The sequence below is a fragment of the Oreochromis aureus genome, linkage group 4, assembly GCF_013358895.1.
Source record: "Oreochromis aureus strain Israel breed Guangdong linkage group 4, ZZ_aureus, whole genome shotgun sequence".
Classification (NCBI taxonomy): Eukaryota; Metazoa; Chordata; class Actinopteri; order Cichliformes; family Cichlidae; genus Oreochromis; species Oreochromis aureus.
In genome coordinates, this window is record NC_052945.1 from 18,907,758 (window position 1) to 18,927,219 (window position 19,462).

At 38.0% G+C, this 19,462-nt stretch overlaps 3 protein-coding genes across 9 annotated transcripts in view; 1 reads left to right on the top strand and 2 right to left on the bottom strand.

Annotated features, from left to right (window-relative positions):
* LOC116336510 (septin-9-like) overlaps positions 1–19,462 on the top strand; it is a 97,644-nt gene that overhangs the window by 49,922 nt on the left and 28,260 nt on the right. The window lies entirely within an intron of this gene.
* Positions 3,257–7,833, bottom strand: LOC116312636. Its single transcript, XM_031730086.2, has 2 exons — positions 7,741–7,833; positions 3,257–6,841 (listed from the first exon to the last, which is right to left on the bottom strand). Exons 1-2 carry the CDS (start codon positions 7,761–7,763, stop codon positions 5,359–5,361), a joined length of 1,506 nt encoding a protein of 501 aa, XP_031585946.2. The 5' UTR covers positions 7,764–7,833; the 3' UTR covers positions 3,257–5,358.
* Positions 11,757–17,596, bottom strand: LOC120432752. 2 transcript variants are annotated; one of them, XM_039610687.1, is made up of 3 exons: positions 17,388–17,596; positions 14,675–16,458; positions 11,757–13,816 (listed from the first exon to the last, which is right to left on the bottom strand). In XM_039610687.1, exon 3 carries the CDS (start codon positions 13,813–13,815, stop codon positions 12,352–12,354), a length of 1,464 nt encoding a protein of 487 aa, XP_039466621.1. In that variant the 5' UTR covers position 13,816; positions 14,675–16,458; positions 17,388–17,596; the 3' UTR covers positions 11,757–12,351. The 2 variants fall into 2 exon arrangements, with proteins under 2 accessions (XP_039466621.1, XP_039466620.1); XM_039610686.1 differs by having other exon boundaries at positions 14,671–16,458.

Consider the following 19,462-nt stretch of genomic DNA (forward strand, 5'->3'; position numbering starts at 1 on the left):
CTCTCAAGATGAACTGCTTTTTTGTTTTTTGTTTTTCCTCCTGATAGGTTTGTTTAACCCCGTGCTTTAATAATAAATGTCTGTCTTTGGAAGTGTCTGTTTTCAGTTTCTGATCTGTGTTGCATGCTTTTTAGTTTTCTTCTTGGCTCTGGGTTTAAATGGAAGAACGCATGTTTATTTGTGCAGGACAATTTTTGTTTTTCAGTTTATCGCTTATTTTGGTTGTTTGCTTTCCTGTCTTGTCCAACTAAAACAGCGCATCGCTATACTGGTATGTGTGTGCGCGCCTTTGCTATCTGGAGACAGCTGTGCTCGTAGGCTGCTCTCGCTGCTTATTTAGTATGCAGGCGTAGGCGGCTGGGAGGTGGTACATTCCAAATCTGGAGGTCATAAAACATTTTACATAAAAATAGAAAGCCTCCAATTTCCACTTTTTTACATGGTGTCTCGCCTGTTTTTGACTCCGTCCACTGTTTTTCCCTTGCAGGCAGCTAGAGATTTATTTTGGTTGTTCTTCTACCTAAAGATATAAAAGACTTTTAAAACTTTGGTTTCTTAGATACCAACATTGTTGTATCATTGAGCACATGTGCATTCTAATTATGTAAAATAAGCAAGGAAACAGGAGAGGATTAGATCTCAGCTTCTGCCACATTTGGCTCAGATTACACACTTCCTGCTCAGCCATGCATGTGGAGGGAGGCCCTGCAAGAAGCTTGGGAAGCTTCCAGCAATGAGCAGATAGGAGGCAGAGAGAGAGAGTCTAGAGTTTGTGGACAAGAAGGAAAGAGCGAGCCAAATGCATGGAGATGTGAAGTGTGGATAGAGACTGTGCTTCCTGTAGTTTGTCTGCAGGGAGAAAACAATATGAGAAAAGCTCACTTTAACATCCCGTCATTTGGAAATAAATCTAAACAGTTAGACCACACTGGTTCAACATCGTGCCCCAAACCAGATTTTAAATACCATTTTCTCAACAACTCCACACAGCTTTGATGCAGGCCAAGCATTTGTTTTTGTTGGTAAATATTTTGACTTATTTTGGAAGATGAAACGGGGAACGTTTTCAGTTTGTTGTTTACTTCTGTTGCTGCTTATGTCAGGTCTGCATCCGGTTGGGTGTCAGTGTTTTTTCTGAGACCCATTAGATTATTAAAACCTTTTCTGATTTATATGAAGTGGGATGTACTCGCCTTTGGGTCTCAGCTCATGTACGTACATGCCATGAGTGCATACATTCATCCTTGTGTAGATGGCGAGGGTTAAGAATGCCTCACGCCCAGGGGAGAGTGACTGATGAACATGCTGATAGGTGATAAGAAGTTTTGTGGTGGCTGTTCGAGAGCACAGGAGGTGGTAATGACATGCTTTGCGTCGGTTGATTTGTCGCCTGTAACGGTGAGCAGCTGTATTCAGTCTCAAGCAGGATGTGATCTCATGTTTACCCACAGAGAGACACACACATGCACACTCATTGTGTACACAGCTCAGTTTCCTGTTCCTGGCCTTGACCTTGATTTGTTTTGTCATGGATGCTGTGATGCATATTGCAGAGTCAGTCAAATCGGCTTTGATTTGCATGAACTTGATATTTAAAAACATTGCACTGTTTCCAGGTTTAGATTCAGTTTGTGGGTTGGGATGTCTGTTTGCATGCAGCAAGTTTCTCTTGCAAAAGTTTTATTTGCAAAGGGCTTTATGAAAAATATCTGGGAAATTAGTCAGCTGCTCTCACCGTGCATATTAACTCCACCCATACCATCTTTGACTGCAGCTGGATGATAGCGAGGATTGCCACAACAACAGCAGGCACCTATTCAGAGAACCAGCTGCTATGGAAAACCTGTGACAGGAAGTGGGTTTGCTAATGCATTTGCAGGACTTAAAATATTAAATGGAAAGTGATCTAAAGAAACTCTGTATGTAGTGAAAGTGTGTTCAGCATGTATGCTCTGCTCCCCGATTCACAAACAGCTCAATGTAAAGGGGTAGTTCAGAAGATTTTTTTTTTTTTTTATGTCAATGCAGGCATCTTTACATGGACAAAGCAATGATCACAGTTCAAGGCAAGGCAATACAGAGTCTTCCCTATAAATTTGTATCTGCTGCTTATATAGCGCAAAAGAAAATACAGTGAGTATGTGTTTCATGTGGAAGGACTGTGTAAGAAAAAAGAAATGCACATAAATGCAATAGAATTCATAATGTGGATGCAAAACAATGCACCCCCCCAGTAATGTGTTTTTGAGAGGGATACTGATTCTGAGTTTAAATATCACATTTATCTGCTGATGATGATGATGCCTGCAGCCATAAACAAACCACAGAAGTATCTTCACACTGATCTGTTAGTTTTTGTGACATAAATTGACATTTAACAATATAAAACCTGTTGGAGCTCTATGATTAACTATTGCATGCAAATTCAATTTCTATATGGCCCAATGCCAGTTTCTCGTTACTTTACTGCAATTTCTTGCTGTTGACATACAGCACACAGCTGCGTAGACCTTATATAGGATGATGATTTATTGGTCTGTTTCTCAGAGAAAACAACAATGGAAGACGAAGGCTTGAAATCCCTTTTAACCTGCTGCTCTGTGATTGTCATACATAAGTTTAGCTATACACTGTGATGCATACAAACAACAAAATAATATCGCCACTGGTATTTCCTGTCTTTTTGCTTTAAAAAATGATAAAAAGCGTTATTTAAAATTTATAAGTGGTTAAGTAACACTGTTAATCAGTGCATATTACACTTTGTGTATTTTAAATTTTACACCATCTTTTTTTTTTTTTTTTTTTTTTTCACTTAAACAAAACTGATTGTCCTGTTATGTCTCTGTCTTATGTTTTGCTTAAGGGATGACACCAGTTCTTAACTGGCCTCAAGACAATTTCTATTTTCATGAAATGCTCCGTTTAAAAAGGTGTTTTAACTGTTGTTTAATGAGCTGTTGAGCCATTGGGAGCCATAGCTACGACACGTTCCATAATACTTACTGCCTGAGCCACACAGCTAATGATTTACGTTTTGTAAATAGTGAATATCAAAGGTGTTTTGTTGATTACACCTCTCTAATGCAATCTTTCCCATGCTATCTTTCCTGAAGAGGTGTGTTTATGTAGGTGTGGAGCCAAACATGGAACTTGCAGTATCATGCTGAAATCCATTCCCATGCCGTGCACCTGCTCCCTCATTATTAATGAGGTCTCTTGGATTGTGAAGTATTTAATATAATTTCTTCTGCTACTTGCTTGAAACTGAAAAAGTCCATTACGTGTTGGTTAGCAAAGGAAAACAGGAAGGGAACAAAAAACCTTTTATACAGTGAGCTCTATTTGCTGATTTTTAAGGTCGTTTGAAGAATATTTAACATAGTAATTGACTGTGAACTTCATGCACTAGGACGTGAATTTAGGACAGTAATGACACATTATGCAGCTTTTTCTTTATTGTGTGATTAGTTTTATGTAATGTGATTGAAAGGATGTACAAAGCTGAAGTATGAAAGTGAATCCACAGCAGCTTTATTTTTGGATATTGGGTGGTTTTTCTGTTGTTTTGTTGCTTGTGTGTGTGCGTGTGTGTGTGTTGTACATGTTTTATATAAACATTTGAATTTTCATAATTTCATTTACAAAAATTAAACCAGTTAATGTTGTTAGCAAAACTAAATTAACAAATGTGCATGGATTATGTTAAAAATTTCTGCAAATGTCATTAATCGATTACTGATTCTTCTTAATCTGAATCACCCCAAGTCATAGCAGAAGTGAGATATTTTCAGCCAGTTGATGCTCTTCTGCTTTCTTCTTACAAAATGGTGGAAGTAGATGATCAAATGTGTCAGCTTTCAGACTTTTAGAGATGGAACAAATAAGTGTCTGCTTGTCATTAAAACTTGGCTCTGGTCTCTTCACTAGAGAGTTCTTTGTACTACTATTTTCGCAAAGCTGAGCCTGCATCACTTTTAATGATGAGTCATTATCTTATGATCTTTTGGGTCTTGTGCTGGCCCTCTGAGTGCTATCCTCTTTTCACCGCATTAAAACAGTATTTATCTCTTTCACACGAGCATAAAGGCCTTTTGATAGTTCTGCCTGGGACTTGGCTAGAAACGACGACTTGTGCATGTCACAAGGGATGGAAATGATTTATCCCTGACCCCAAAAAAACGTCTTGTGATTTGAAAAAGGAGAAACACCTGTCTCTGTAATTATGCACATCTAACTTTTAGAAAAAAAACCTTAATGTCACTGATGAAATGTTTAACAAACACAATTTTTCAGTCTTTTTCACAGGATGTTCGTCATTACACTTTAGACCCATATACCACTTACAGCTTAACACACATGACATTTATTCATCCAGGCAATTCATATTGTTGCAATCTTGTGCAAACAGCTGAGACAGCGTGCGTCTCGTTTGACTAGATATGCTGGAGCATTGAAAAGCCTTTGCAGAGCAGCACTTTATCATGAATGATAAGGCCGTTACAGAAGACTTTGTACAGTTATTAAAAAATGCATTTACACATGAGGACCTTTAATCCCAACAGGTGATATCCAGTCCAGTCCTTTTCTGCGGCATGTATCCGTAAAGGCGAGGTCTGCAGGATTTTAGCCTGAACCCTTAAGAGTCAAATCTTAATGCCACATTGCTGTAAAGGGGTCATCAACATAAGCATGTCATACAGAGTTGAAATCAGTCTTTACAAAAAAAACATTTTCGAAAAGGGAAGAAAAAATAATACAAACACAGAATAAATTCAAAATGTAGAGGCAAAATGTCGCACACGCCTGCAAACTTTTTGGAGACACACAGAAGCCATTGTACCTGTTTTCCATAAGGTTAAAAAAAATAAAAATCAGTCACATTAATCTCTTTATATACATGTAAAAAATTCCCCATAGAAATCTTAACACCGATCTCATGGATTTCTTCTTTTTTCCATAAATGGACATTTAACAGTGCTCTGTGATTATGGGCTGCTGAATACATTGTTTCTGATTGACTCAAACCCAGTTCATCACTGCTGTACAAAAACGTCTGACCACATGAAGTACAGCACATTAGTACCAGTATCTCTGCAATGCAGGCTCATTTACAGGCTCATGTCTGTTTTCAGCAGAAGACAACATAGAGATAAAGGACCTGAAATACCTTTACATCTACTACTATATGATTGTCTTAACAAAAAATCAACTTTTAAATATACAGTATGGACAGAACTGTTCTCGTATCCTATTTTGCTTTTTTTTTTATTTAATAAAAGTCATTCAGCCATTATTTGAAAGGGCATATGTACAGGTTAATTTAATATTTCTATCTTAAATTTTGTTTCAATATCTTTATTCCCCCCAGGGTGAGGTTCTTGCTTTCTCTATTTCATCATGCATAATGAAGCGTGCTTGCACTCCTGGGGCGATTGTCATGCCTGACTCGTACTCATACACATCATAAAACATGTCCTGAAAATCAGTGTTTTCTTTGAATTTTGTTGCCCACTGCCATTGCCACCATTCGTAGTTTTTTGTGGCTGTATTTTCAGAGCTATAGAAGCCTACCCACGCGTTTTTAAATTCGGACTTCCAGTTGTGGAAAGACTCATTCACTATTAAGCGAGCACAAGCCTTGCCATCTTTTGCAAAGAGTTGCAGGTTAGCATCATAACCCGGTATATTCACAGCTTTGGGGTTTTTAAACTCACTGCCTCTGTCTATCTCGTCTCCTAAAGATCTCCAGAAGCAACATAGAGTCCTGGCTTCATGCAGTCGTACCTGAAGGCCTTCATTCAGGGGTACCGATGTATCATAACTGCCCGACTCTCTGTTCCCAATAGATTTATAAGTGAGAGCGTCCTCTTCCTGATCATTCTTGTAAAGTGCCACCATCACACCTTCTTTAAGAAGATATCTAGGAACATCGCTCCAAATAATTCTGGCATTTCCCTTTTTGCCAGTTGTCACCTTCAGTGTTATCTCATCGCTATGATCCACTTGAATTTGTGCAAATATTCCAACGGGATTATTATGCCTGCTTTCTGGGATATTGATCACAAAATCAGTTTGTGTGTTCCTTCTTGGTGCTGGCTGACGTCTGTTGTTGCGTTTGTGAGTGGAATATTTCTCCTGGATCACAATAAACAAAAACAGCCCAAGACAAGCAAGGTCACCCCACGTGTTTCTTATCTGCCATAGTTGGGAATCATCAGCACTGCTTCCAAAGCGGTCTCTGAGATACGTCAGTGAGCTCATGTCATTTTCTTCCACAGAAAACTCTCTGATCTCCGTCAGCAGATTGGTTGTGACTTGATATGTATGCTCTGGATTATACCTCGTGCCCTGATTTTCAGATGGCTCATAATGCTGTGTCATATACACTTGATCGATCCTTTGTGAAGTTTGGCGTCCTGCGTTCTGCTCCCTGACCCTGAATATGATCCTGTCCCTGTTTCTCGCTGGGTACTCCGCCCGTGGGTGGATGACATAATATGGCAGTGGCAGCGATGTTTGTTGATTGATGTTGCCAACCGTGTAGTATCGGTATCCCCTCGGCAGTGGATCTAACACCCTCTCGTAGTTTCCGTAATGATGTGAGCCAAATTCTCCACTATTTGGGTCAAAGGTCAGCAGGATGATGTTGTTGTTGTCGATGTCAATTTCATTAGCAAACCAGTGGAGCAACAGGAGGCTGTGTTTGGGCACCGTTTGTCCAAAGTCGATTGACTTTAGATCACTGATTGAATTCAGTGCCCGTTTTCCAGCTAACACAGAGGTGAGGGTCAGGAGGAGAGCCACACAGCAGCTCGTGATTCTTCCCGTCTTCAACATGCTGTAGAGAGATTTAAGAGTTGGTGGTTTCATTATTCATCTAGACTCTACATCCTCACCTTACATTTGTTCGTATTTTGATGATCTTTTTTCTGGTGGTCTTTAAACATTAGACATGTTCATATAAACAGTGAAACAGGTTTTGCCAGTTATCTTTCCTTTGGCTAATCCCATAATGCAGTGTTGACTTAGGTTAACATGAGGATCGTGTCTCAGTGTGTGTTTTTCATGAGCCAGATCATTTGATTAAACAGGAGTGCGCTCTCCTGGCTCGTCATTGAGTACAAATTCTGTTTCTGTTTTTTGCTTTTTTACAATTAAGCCAGAAAGTTTTGAACCAAGGTTTATATGTGTGCTCACGAACTACTGAAATTACTGAATACAACTGCATGAGTAGACCTGAATATTCTTTTTACAAACATGAATTTGAAAACATTAACACCAATGTCTTTATTATTTTTAATACTTAACATACTTGGCTGTTTGCTACAGTTCTAATGACACTGTTCCTCATGCAATGTTTATGATAACTGCCTGTCAAATGAATAAATGATCCACAAAACAACCTGTTACAAAGTGCTCTGTAGACGATCAGTGTAATAAAGACCATTAGAAACAGTGAATTGCATAACATCCTGCTTCAAATAGAGAAAATGATTTTGTGGGTCAATAAAGCCGTAGAAAGTGAGGTAAATATTAATTGTGTGGTTTTCTTTTATGATAAAGGATATATTAGAAGTACATAACGCTACAAAAGACTGTCAATGTTCAATTTTTGTAACTTACTACACATAATTGATACTAAAATAAAGTGAGAAGCAGAGAAGCCTTCACAAATAAAATCTAGAGTTAAATCAGTCACATTCATTTAAAGTCTCACCAAAATGTAAGAGGGCTTACCTGCGTTCGTCTGTTGCTGTCATGTGTCTGAGCTCTTTGTTTGTGTAGGAGCAGAGGTAACTCCCTTTAGGTTGCTGTTTCCGTGTAAATGAAACCAAAGCAGGCAGCAAGGCTAGTACTAACAGGAAGCTTTGTAATATATCTGTCTGCATGAAACCACCTCCTCCTGTTTCAGCATTTTAGTTGGGTTTACAGCCAAGTTTCTATATACACTCATTATTTGTCATTTTGAAAAGCAGGTTTAGGATGAAATGTCTGACTGTTGGGAGAGCGACCGAGCCAAATTTGGTTAAATATTAGTCAGTATTACCTAAAGCCTTATCAAGTCTATCAGGTCTTTGTAAGTACTTTTATATGTATGTGTCACAACTCTTGACCTCCTAGAGTGGATTGAAATACTTGCACATAATCAGTGTCTTAATTTTTATTCACTTTTTTAGTGTGTGTGTGTGTGTGTGTGTGTGTGAGAGAGATACTGGCCTCAAACACTTCTTCTTTTTTGGTCTTTTGCCATTATTGGGCAACACAAAGAGTCACTTGGTTACCTGCTATTTGTTATTCACTATGTTGTGAAACATAGAAGACGTGCAACAAACATTCCCAGATGGATTTAAACCAAGTGAATCGTGCATTGTTTTTAGGTCAGTAGGTCACCAGGACACTGTATTTTGATTTTTTTTTAATTGTTTATATTCTCTCAAACAAACTAATATATCTAATACAAACATAATGGCACTTCTGCTTCAAGGCAGGTACGTGAATTCATTTCGTGTGCTTGAGAAGCAAAATGGTGATGTGGTCTACAGCTTTTGACGAACAGACATGCATTTCATACACCACAGGGTAAACTGCACCCAGGACAGAAACAATCGCATTATGGTATTAACACATCATCAGCTCTTTGTAAGCATCAGATGGCATGATAACACACAGCTATCCAAGAACCCACTGTGATCATAAAGTTGAGTGTATGCTGACCCCAGCCCAGCCAGAGCCTGGTCATATAGCGTAGGCACTGATGAGCCTTACATTCTACATATCTGCTTGTCTGTGTTTCTAAAGTTGGTTATGACACATCACAAAATAACCATTGCACACTTGAAAAAATGGTTTAATGAACACACACTTTTCAAGAAGACAGAAGAAATACAAAAAACATCTATAAAGTACATGTTTATTCAACATACGAGAGATTCATCGATCAGAGCAATTGTCCTTTTTTTCTTACAAATCTGTGGCGAGCAACTACATCATACACAGTAAGCACAATTTTATGTAGTTCAAATGCTAAAAAGATATTTAGAAATCCCAAACATTTCATTACAAGCATTCTATGCAAGATTTAGAAAGCAAATCCATACAGCACAAAGTAAAATTAAACAGATGGCTGCAAAGTGTACAATGTAACAACTCCTGCTGGATTTTTGTTTCCATGTTTAATTAAACATCCTGCTGGTGGTCGTGGCCTTTTCTTGGTGAACAGTGAGGCGGCTATAGCTTGTTTAGTTGATATCTAGAGCATGTGGTGCCTCTTTGTGTTATTTTCTGGTTTGAAGGCAAGGCAGTGTGCTAATGTGTTTATATGTTAGCGTTTAATCAACAGTCATTCAAAGTATTTTACGAAATCTGATTAAAATAACTTTATTTTTGAAGGAAATATATGTATTAAAAGTGACTTGATGAATGAACAGAAAAGTATAATGAGTAAAAATTACTTAAATAATTTTAAAAAATATACAACACAGATTAAAAACATATGTAAATATAGTTTAAAACAGGTAAACAGTGGGAGTAAATATCATTGATCACCTTTTTAATGAGAGCAGTTTATGTGATCTGACATTGATGAAATCCTGATTGGAAGATTTCGTAGTAGAAATTTGTTTTCAAGCAGTTACTTATTTGATTTAAAAACTCAGTCTCAGTAATCTTGCCAATAAATGGAAGATTTGAAATAAGCGTATAATTACTAATGGCCTCACTATCTGAATTCATCCTTTTTTCTTTTTCAAGAGGGTTTGAAAAATGCAGTCTTCACTGATGCAGAAGAAATACCAGGAAAAAGAGTTCAGGAGCTAAGGTGCTGAAAAAAGTAAAAACTTGCTAGGAGTGTATCAAGACATCAAGTAAGAATAATAACGTAACACTGTTCAAGGATCCTGTAGTCGGTAAGAGTCAATTCTAACAGAAAAGCTCGATTTAAACTATGTGCTGATGTTGATTTTAGTTAAATTAGTCCTTGCATATGACGCATATGACATGCGGGGGAAACGGAAGAACAAGAATAAGATGTTGGAGAAGCCCCGATTGCAAAGGTACTATCTCAGAGTCATGTTGTTTCCTTGTGTTGCAGCCTGTGATAGGTTATTTAGGTTAGAGTTGTACCTTTCCACAAGCCTGTACTATGAAGCAAGTTCTACACACCCAGGGTATCTTTCTGTTATTTGGATTTACTTACCCTAACATCAGCAATTGAATAAACAGTCACACGAAGCTAGTTATCAACTCATGAACTCCAGGGTTTCCCCTGCATGTTCACATGAAACGGTTGGTCAGATGCTGCCAACACCAATCTAAAAGGGGTGTTTCACAGGTCATATGACTCTTCCTCCACACAAAATGATCCTTATGAGTGTTACTATCACAGACCTTATCAGATGATGATAAAATGTTGATCAAAATTATGCAAAGAACATAAACTGTAAAATGCAACACTGTTGCAAAAAGGATGAGAGAAACTCATTAATCTTGTGACTTAGTGCATTGAGTGGTAAAGTAAACATTTTAATTCACGTTAATTATTTTATGGCTGAGTGCATGCTCTGTGCTGTTGATTATTTCTAAGGTGATGGATGCACATTACAGCTGTTTACACTAGATCCATTTGAACATTAAAACTTACTGTCCCACAGGCTAGTAAAGGAGATGTTGAAATGACTTCAGTTTGTCTGCAGATCAAAGTGACTTTGATTTTATTTGTTGAATAGGTGTTCTTGGTGGTTTTTTTCTGTGTCCCAGTGGCTGTATTATAAGATTTAGCAGCATTTAGAGTAGAGCTGGGTGATAGAATGATATGTATTGCGAAATAACTTTTTCTCGATAGAAAAATTAAACTATTGCGATAGGCCTCATCTCTCTTGTCCTCTTAAAAGAAAAAAGAACAGCCAATCCAAATTAAGTAGCGCAGAGCCGAACCAATCACAGCCGCAGCGTCACGTCACGTGACTTGTTACGTGCAGCACAAGTGCCAAGGCGCACGTGTATTTGTTTGGGAAGCAGCCAGCCGGGCTGCCCAGGTAATGAAGGAAAGGAGTTTGCCGACTAGAGAAAAAACCAACCGAGAGCGTGAGCGAAGATTACCGAAGAAAAAAACGATGATGGTTCCAATGCCGGAGAGCTTGTCGAACGGAAGGGCCATAGAAGTTCCGTAGTGTGAAGGTATTTCGGCTATTTCAAGTCTGACAAAAAACAGAGTAGCACGCACTGTAAATTGTGCCGAAAGCAAGTCTGGAAATACAATAAAGCGGTGCATGCTCAATCTCTGACTGAAAGCGCTAATTCATCATTCGGCTTTTGTCAGACTAAAGTCACTGTTAAAACTGTTTGAAAAGCTAAGCTATACAACAAGGAGAGATTGAGAATTTCCTTTTAGTTCTCAGTTTATTTGATATTGACAAAAGTTAGTCAATTTTGTCTGTTCTTCTGTAAAACAAACTAAGATTTATTTTTAGAATTAATATTTTGTTTCTAAGTGGAATTGACAATTTAGTGGTCTGTTTTGTTTGTTGTTTTGAAACTTAAACGCTTTAGCGGCTCCCTTTTGTGTAGTTTGCAATATTTGCCTTTATTTATCTGAAACTGAAGTCTCATGTTCCTTAAGTACATCTACCCTGTTGAACTTATTATAGGAAATAAATATTTAAATCAAAACAAGCTGCTAATTATTTCACATTTTACTTGTGAGCAACGGCACATTTAAATCTTGCAAATATAGTTATTTGGCTTATATCGTGATATATATCGTTATCGCCAGAAATGAAAAAAACATATCGTGATATGAAAAAATCTTATATCGCCCAGCTCTAATTTAGAGTGAAGCATAAAAACATTTATTTTATTTTATTTTTTTTACTTTTTAATGTTACTATGTTTACAGATTTTTAATTACCATTTGATAATATGTCTGGTTTAGATTGCGTAGGGATCATTTTGTGTATATGATCTATGAAATGCTCCTTTGAGATCAGTCAGATGCTAAGACCAGCCTTTACATGTGAAAGAAGCTGGGAGTTAAGTTGATAAACAGCTTCGTATGACTATGTATCCTCATCACCAGTGAATCCAGCTAATTGAAAGATGCACTGGGTTTGCTTCATAGTATAGGGCCAGGCCTCTTGACAACAATAAACAACAACCATATGTTTATAATGTCCCATAGTTGGGAATCATGATTGTTTCTTCAAAAGTGGTCTCTAGAAACCTTTCTGATCACTCTTAAGAGCTTGGTAATGACCTGAAATTAAAATCTGCTGCTAACACTTGTCTCTACTTTCTTACTTTGGCTTTTTAAAAAACATTATTCAATCACTATTTTTAAAGGAGTAAATTTCTTCATTCTCCCCAGGGTGAGGTTCTTGCTTTCTCTATTTCATCCTGCAGTATGAAACGTGCTTGCACTCCTGGGGCAATTGTCATGCCTGACTCGTACTCATACACATCATAAAACATGTCCTGAAAATCAGTGTTTTCTTTGAATTTTGTTGCCCATTGCCATCGCCACCATTCGTAGTTGTTTGTGCCTTTACTTTCAGAGCTATAGAAGCCTACCCACGCGTTTTCAAATTTGGACCTCCAGTCCTGGAAAGACTTTGTCACTGTTAAGCGAGCACAAGCCTTGCCGTCTTTTGCAAAGAGTTGCAGGTTAGCATTGTAACCTGTTATATTCACAGCTTTGGGGTTTTTAAACTCACTGCCTCTGTCTATCTCGACTCCTAACGATCTCCAGAAGCAGCATAGAGTCCTGGCTTCATGCAGTCGTACCTGAAGGTCTTCATTCAGGGGTACCGATGTATCATAACTGCCCGAAACTCTGTTCCCAATAGATTTATAAGTGAGAGCGTCCTCTTCCTGATCATTCTTGTAAAGTGCCACCATCACACCTTCTTTAAGAAGATATCTAGGAACATCGCTCCAAAGAATTCTGGCATGTCCACTTTTGCCTGTTGTTACTTTCAGTGTTATCCCATTTCTATGATCCACTTGATTTTTTGCAGACGTCCCAGAAGTGACATTTTGCCTGCTCTCTGGGATATTGATCACAAAATCAGGTTGTGTGTTCCTTCTTGGTGCTGGCTGACGTCTGCTGTTGTGTTTGTGAGAGGTATACTTTTCTGGGATCACAATAAACAAAAACAGTCCAAGACAAGCAAGGTCATCCCAGATATCCTTAATGTCCCATAGCTGGGAATCATCAGCACTACTTCCAAAGTGGTCTCTGAGAGACCTCATTGAGGTGATGTTATTGCGGTCCAAGGAAAACTTTCTGATCGCTCTTAGGAGGCAGACAGTGACTGGATATGTATGTTGTGGATCATACTCTGTCCCTCGATCTTCATGTGTCTCATAATGCTGTGTGATATAGACTTGGTCTATTGTCCGTACTGCGTTCTGCTGCCTGACTCTAATTATAATGCGAACCCTGTTACTTTCCTCAATGTCCGACTCCGTGACATAATCTGGAAGTTCCAGTGATGCATCTTGGTAGATATTACCAACAGTGTAGTATCGGTATCCCCTCGGCAGTGGGTCTAACAGCTCTTCATCGTTGCGATATTGATGTGAGCCATAATCACCACGGTTTGGGTCAAAGGTCAGCAGGATGTCATCATTATTGTTAATGTCAATTTCATTGGCAAACCAGTGGAGCAAGCGGAGGCTGTACTCAGGCACAGACTGGCCAAAGCCTACAGTCTTCAGGTCACTGATTGAATTGAGTGCTCGTCTTACAGCTGACACAGAGGTGAGGGTCAGGAGGAGAGCAACACAGCAGCTGATTTGTCCTGATATCTTCAACATCCTGTAGAGAGATTTAGGAAGTTACTGGTTTCATTATTCATCTCTGCATCTTTACATTACATTTGTTCATATTTTTTCCAGTGATCTTTAAACATTAGACATGTGTCCATATGAACACTGCAGTAAGCTTTGCTAGTTATTGTGTGGGTGTGTCCGGGTGTGTGTACATTTTGCGCTTTCCTGGTCCTTTATTAAGTTCAAGTTTGTCTGCCTCTAATTAAGCCAGAATGTTTTGTCCTGACGTTTGTTTGTGGGCTCATGAGCTGCTAAAATACAATTGCATGAGTAAACCTGAATATTTCCAAAAGCATTATCAAATTAATGTCTGTATTGTTTTTTAGGGTTTTTTAAACACAGAATACTGATATAGCTGTGTGCTACAATTCTAATGATGCTGCTGCTCATGCAGTGTTTATTATGATTGCTGCCTTTTCAGGAAGTAAAACAATCCACAACACAAAATATCACAAAGTGCTCTGTAGACTCTGTGTAATAGAGACCAATAGTAACAATCCATCATATAAAAGCCTGCTTCAAATATTGAAATGCATTCGGTGGGTCAATAAAGCCATAGAAAGAGGTGAATGTATGTTTGTGAATGTATGTTGTGTGGTTTTCTTCTTCTGTGTGAAAGGGTGCATTAGAAGTGTGTAATCCTGGAAGAGACAGTCGACTCTCAGTATTTATTGTAACGTACTCCATATAAATTCCTCGTACGATGCTGTCAGCTGCATTGTCGTGCAAATAATTTTCCATTCAGAATAAATTCTAAGCAGAGAAACCTTCACAATAAAACCTAGAGTTAAATCAGTCTCCAAATGATTCAAATTAGCAGCAGAAAGTAAGAGAGCTTACCTGCCTTAGCCTGCTTCTGCCATGTGTCTGAGCTCTCTGTGTAGGAGCAGACGTAACTCACTTTAGGTTTCTGTTTCCCTGAAAATGAAACTAAAGCAGCTGGAAAGGCTAGCGCTAACGGGAAGCTTCATAATACAGCTGTTTGCATGAAACTTCGTCCTCATGGAGAAAAACAGAACAGAATTTTAGCATTTTAGTTGGGTTCACAGCCAAGTGTCACTTTTACATGTAAGTGCCACAGCTCTCGACCTTTCTTTGCACATAATCAGTTTTTTTGTTTCTTTGTTTTGTTTTGTTTTAAAGCAGATTATTGGCCTCAAACACTTTTTTCCATTTTTTTAATCTTTTGCAATTATCAGGAAGTGTAGAAATCTACGTAGTGCACTGCAAACCGCGTATCAGCTATATTGTAAAACATAGAAGAGCCAGATGAAATTGAATCAAGTGAATCTTGTTTGTTATAGCTCAGTACCTAACCAGGCCACACAGTTAATTTAATTTTTAAGCAAGACTAATATATCAAATACAACGTTTGAGTCAACACAGTTATAACACTTCACATAAAATGACTGTCCCCAATTAAAAATACAGTTGAATGAGCACAACATTTTAAAAATACAATACCCAAACGGTAACACAACACATCTGTCATTCATCCATCAGAGCAACTGTCCGTTCTCCTCACTGGATGAATCTGCTGGGAGTCACTACTGTTGATTAGACTTGATTAGATATTTTACAAATACAAATGCACAATTTTGAGTAGTCCATATACAAAATGTTGATTTTTGTGACTTGCTGTCAAAATGATTTATTACAAGCATGCTATAACCAGCCTGTCTTTCAAATCTAACACCAAATAAACTCATATAGTCCAGGTTAAAACAAAAATGAAAAAAAGATAACGACATGGTTGCAAATTGTACAGCAGAAACTATTAGTCATGTAACCAAACTCAGATAACTGCCCTGTTGTCCCGGTCAAAACAAAGATGCTCCTGGTTCTCTGGTCCTGAGCATAATTTCAGTTACTGATTAAACTATTCTCTTTATGTATTTGCTGATGGCAGAACGATAATTTATAAAAACGAAGACGACAACAACAACAACAACAACAACAACAACAACAACAACAACAACAACAACAACGACCAAAGCGATCAACCAATCGCTGTCCCAACCATTAGGTTGTCCATTTCTTCTTGTGGCAGCCTGCCTGTTTCCAGTGTCCCATGACTGGGACGCGTTTACACGATGTATCGGTGAGTTGTCCATAGGAGCCCTTCTGATCTCTCTTAGGAGGTTAGTAGAGATCAGGTACGTTTGTTCTGGATCGTACTCTGACCTTTGGTAGTCAAATGTCTGATAATGCTGTGTAATATAGACTTGGTCTACTGTCTGTGACCGCTCCCTGACTCTAATTATGATTCGGGCCCTGTTTCTCCTATGAGATGGAAGCTGGAGTGATGTCTGTTGATTGACATTGCCAAGAGTGTAGTATCTGTACCCCGTTGGCAATTCATCTAGCAACCGCTCAAAGTTGCTGTAATGATGTGAGCCATAATCACAGTGTGGGTCAAAGTTCAGTTGTATAACACCGTTTGTATCAATTTCAATTTTGTTGGCAAACCAGCGGAGCAATTCTTGGCTCTCCATAGGTACCGATTGGCCAAATCTGACTGACTTTAGATCACTGATTGAATTGAGCATTCGTTTTACAGCTGAAACTGATGTAAAGATCAGGAGAGCCACACAGCAACAGATGATCTTTCCTGACATCTTCATCAGCCTGTAGAGAGATTTAAGTAGTTAGTGAATCCATGCATTTTCAGTCATTACAAGGTTTTTATTTTTGGTCTTTTTTGTGACATGTGATGCATATAATAGTTACGATTACATATTTTATCACATTTATCATCATTTAAAAAAGGACTTTAATTTTTCTTTCCTAGTCTGTAATTAAGCGTTAATCATTTGGTCGTACAAACACTAAAACAGGTTTTATTTACTTTTCCTGATGAATGGTATTAGCCATTCATTAACCCAGAGAACAACAAATGTTACAAAGTTACAAAATCATTTCTAAAACTGTCTCTTTATTTCTTAAATAAAGAGATTTTGTTTTTAACTTAAATTCAGAAATTCTATTGTTTTCCCAAACAGTCTTAACTTCCTGAACAGGACCTGAGAGGAGGTAATGATAGGGGAGTGTCACACTAGTAACTCTTCATTTATAATCAAAACTTGTTTGATTTGTCCACTGATGCCTCCTGTCAGCTTCAGATAAACAAGAGGGAGGGATCACTAAACGGTCCGCTTAGAGTAATTAAACAAAGCAGATTTTGTTTGAGAGATTCCAAAAATGTTTTCATGTTTTATTAGATAAAGTCCAGTTGCTAATCTTAATGAATTGTATTTCACTTTTTGTTGGGCGTGGCACTGGTTTCATGATACTCCCGATAACTGTGTCAGGAAGTTACACAAATTTAAATTCAAAGCTTTAATACTAATCCTGCAGACTTGCAGATCATATTGAATGGAAGTATGTATGCTTGTAATTAATCAAAAGGCAAACGTAGTGCACTGTAACGGACTCCATGTCAAATCCACTTTGTTGTATATGTAATATTTTGTCACCTGTTGAACAGGTTCTGCATTAGAGACGTGGGTAAATTCCTCACCAGTCGAGTAAGGAATTTAGAAAATGAGGGAACTTACCTGTGTCGGTATGCTTCTCTCAGTCTGATCTATTTGTTGTGTGAGGCCAGTTGTAACTTCTTTTAGGTTTTGCTTTCCTTGTAAATAAATCCAGAGTGATGAGCTTTGACAGTTGTGAAGAGGAAGTTGAAAAACAACTTTGTGTCCATTTGACTTCCTTCCGTTTTTAAAGACAAAAAACATTTCAGTATCTTTGGTAGTTTGGCAGTCACATGTCTGTTAACAGCTGATTATTGGCCATTTATGAGCAGGCTTGTAACGTAAACTTTGAATATGGGCGTGTCTGCCTTATGGCAGGGTGTGGAACTGTGACACTGCAGTAATCTCTCCTGTAGCAAATGATCACAGACGAATTTCACACATTGTGCATGTTTTTGAATTTGGTGTTTTCTTGTATGATTTAGTTTTCTTAATTTAAGTTTTCATTGTTTAAAGGTGATCTGTAGTTATTGTGATTATATAAAAACTTGAGATTATTTCTGTGTCCAAAAATATGTATTTGTCACAGCTCATAACTGTACTACAGTGGATTGAAATATTTGCACATAATCTGTGTCTGCTTTTTGTTTGAGACTGGATGTTCTTGTTTCTTTTAACCTCCTAAGACCCGAACTCTTCCACAACATGCATTTTTAATTTCTCTTTGATATTTGGGCGTATTGGGGCCCAATGAATGTAAAAACAAAGAATTACCAGATTTTTTTTTTTTTTTTTTTTTTTTTTTTTTTAACCTTATTTTTGTTTTTAAGGAAAATAAGAGCCACATATGAGGATATTCGTTTAAAATTTTGATAGAACAGTAGCAGTATAATGTCCTCGTAAGTGGATATCAGGCCCTTGTAGAGCAAAATTGAGTATTTTGGTCTAAATAACCCAAAATGTGATGTCCACATATGTGGACATCAGGTCCTAGGAGGTTAATGCAGATTATTGGCCTCTAACACTCGTTGCATTTTTGGTCTTTTGCCATTATCAGGACGTGTAGAAATGTACATAGTGCGCAACTAGAGCTGGGCGATAGAACGATATGTATTGCGAAATAACTTTTTCTCGATAGAAAAATGAAACTATTGCGATAGACCTCATCTCTCTCTCTTCCTGTCTTAAAAAAAAAAGAAAGCACAGCCAATCCAAATTAAGTAGCGCAGAGCCGAACCAATCACAGCCGCAGCGTCACGTCACGTGACTTGTTACGTACAGCACAAGTGCCAAGGCGCACATGTGTATTTGTTTGGGAAGCAGCCAGCCGCCGTGCCGGCCGGGTAATGGAGAAAATGAGTGTGCCCGCTAGAGAAAAATCAACCGAGAGCTTGGGTGACCAGGCTACCGAAGAGAACACAGATGACGGTTCCAATGCTGGAGAGCTTGTCGAACGGAAGGGCCAGAGAAGTTCCATAGACTGAAAGCGCTAATTCGTCATCGAAAACAACCAGGAGAATCCTTGCGAAGCAGCAACAGTCAATTGAGTCGGCTTTCTCCAGCGTCTTACCATATGACAAAAAAGCTAAGAGACATAGCGACATAATGAATGCCATAGCCTACCATCATGCTAAAGACATGCTACCAATAAACACGTTCGAAAATGAAGGATTCAAGCAGCTAATTGAGGTAATAGCTAAGCTATACAACAAGGAGAGATTGAGAATTTCCTTTTAGTTCTCAGTTTATTTGATATTGACAAAAGTTAGTCAATTTTGTCTGTTCTTCTGTAAAACAAACTAAGATTTATTTTTAGAATTAATATTTTGTTTCTAAGTGGAATTGACAATTTAGTAGTCTGTTTTGTTTGTTCTATTTTGAAACTTAAACGCTTTAGCGGCTCCCTTTTGTGTAGTTTGCAATATTTGCCTTTATTTATCTGAAACTGAAGTCTCATGTTCCTTAAGTACATCTACCCTGTTGAACTTATTATAGGAAATAAATATTTAAATCAAAACAAGCTGCTGATTATTTCACATTTTACTTGTGAGCAACGGCACATTTAAATCTTACAAATATAGTTATTTGGCTTATATCGTGATATATATCGTTATCGCCTGAAATGAAAAAAACATATCGTGATATGAAAAAATCTT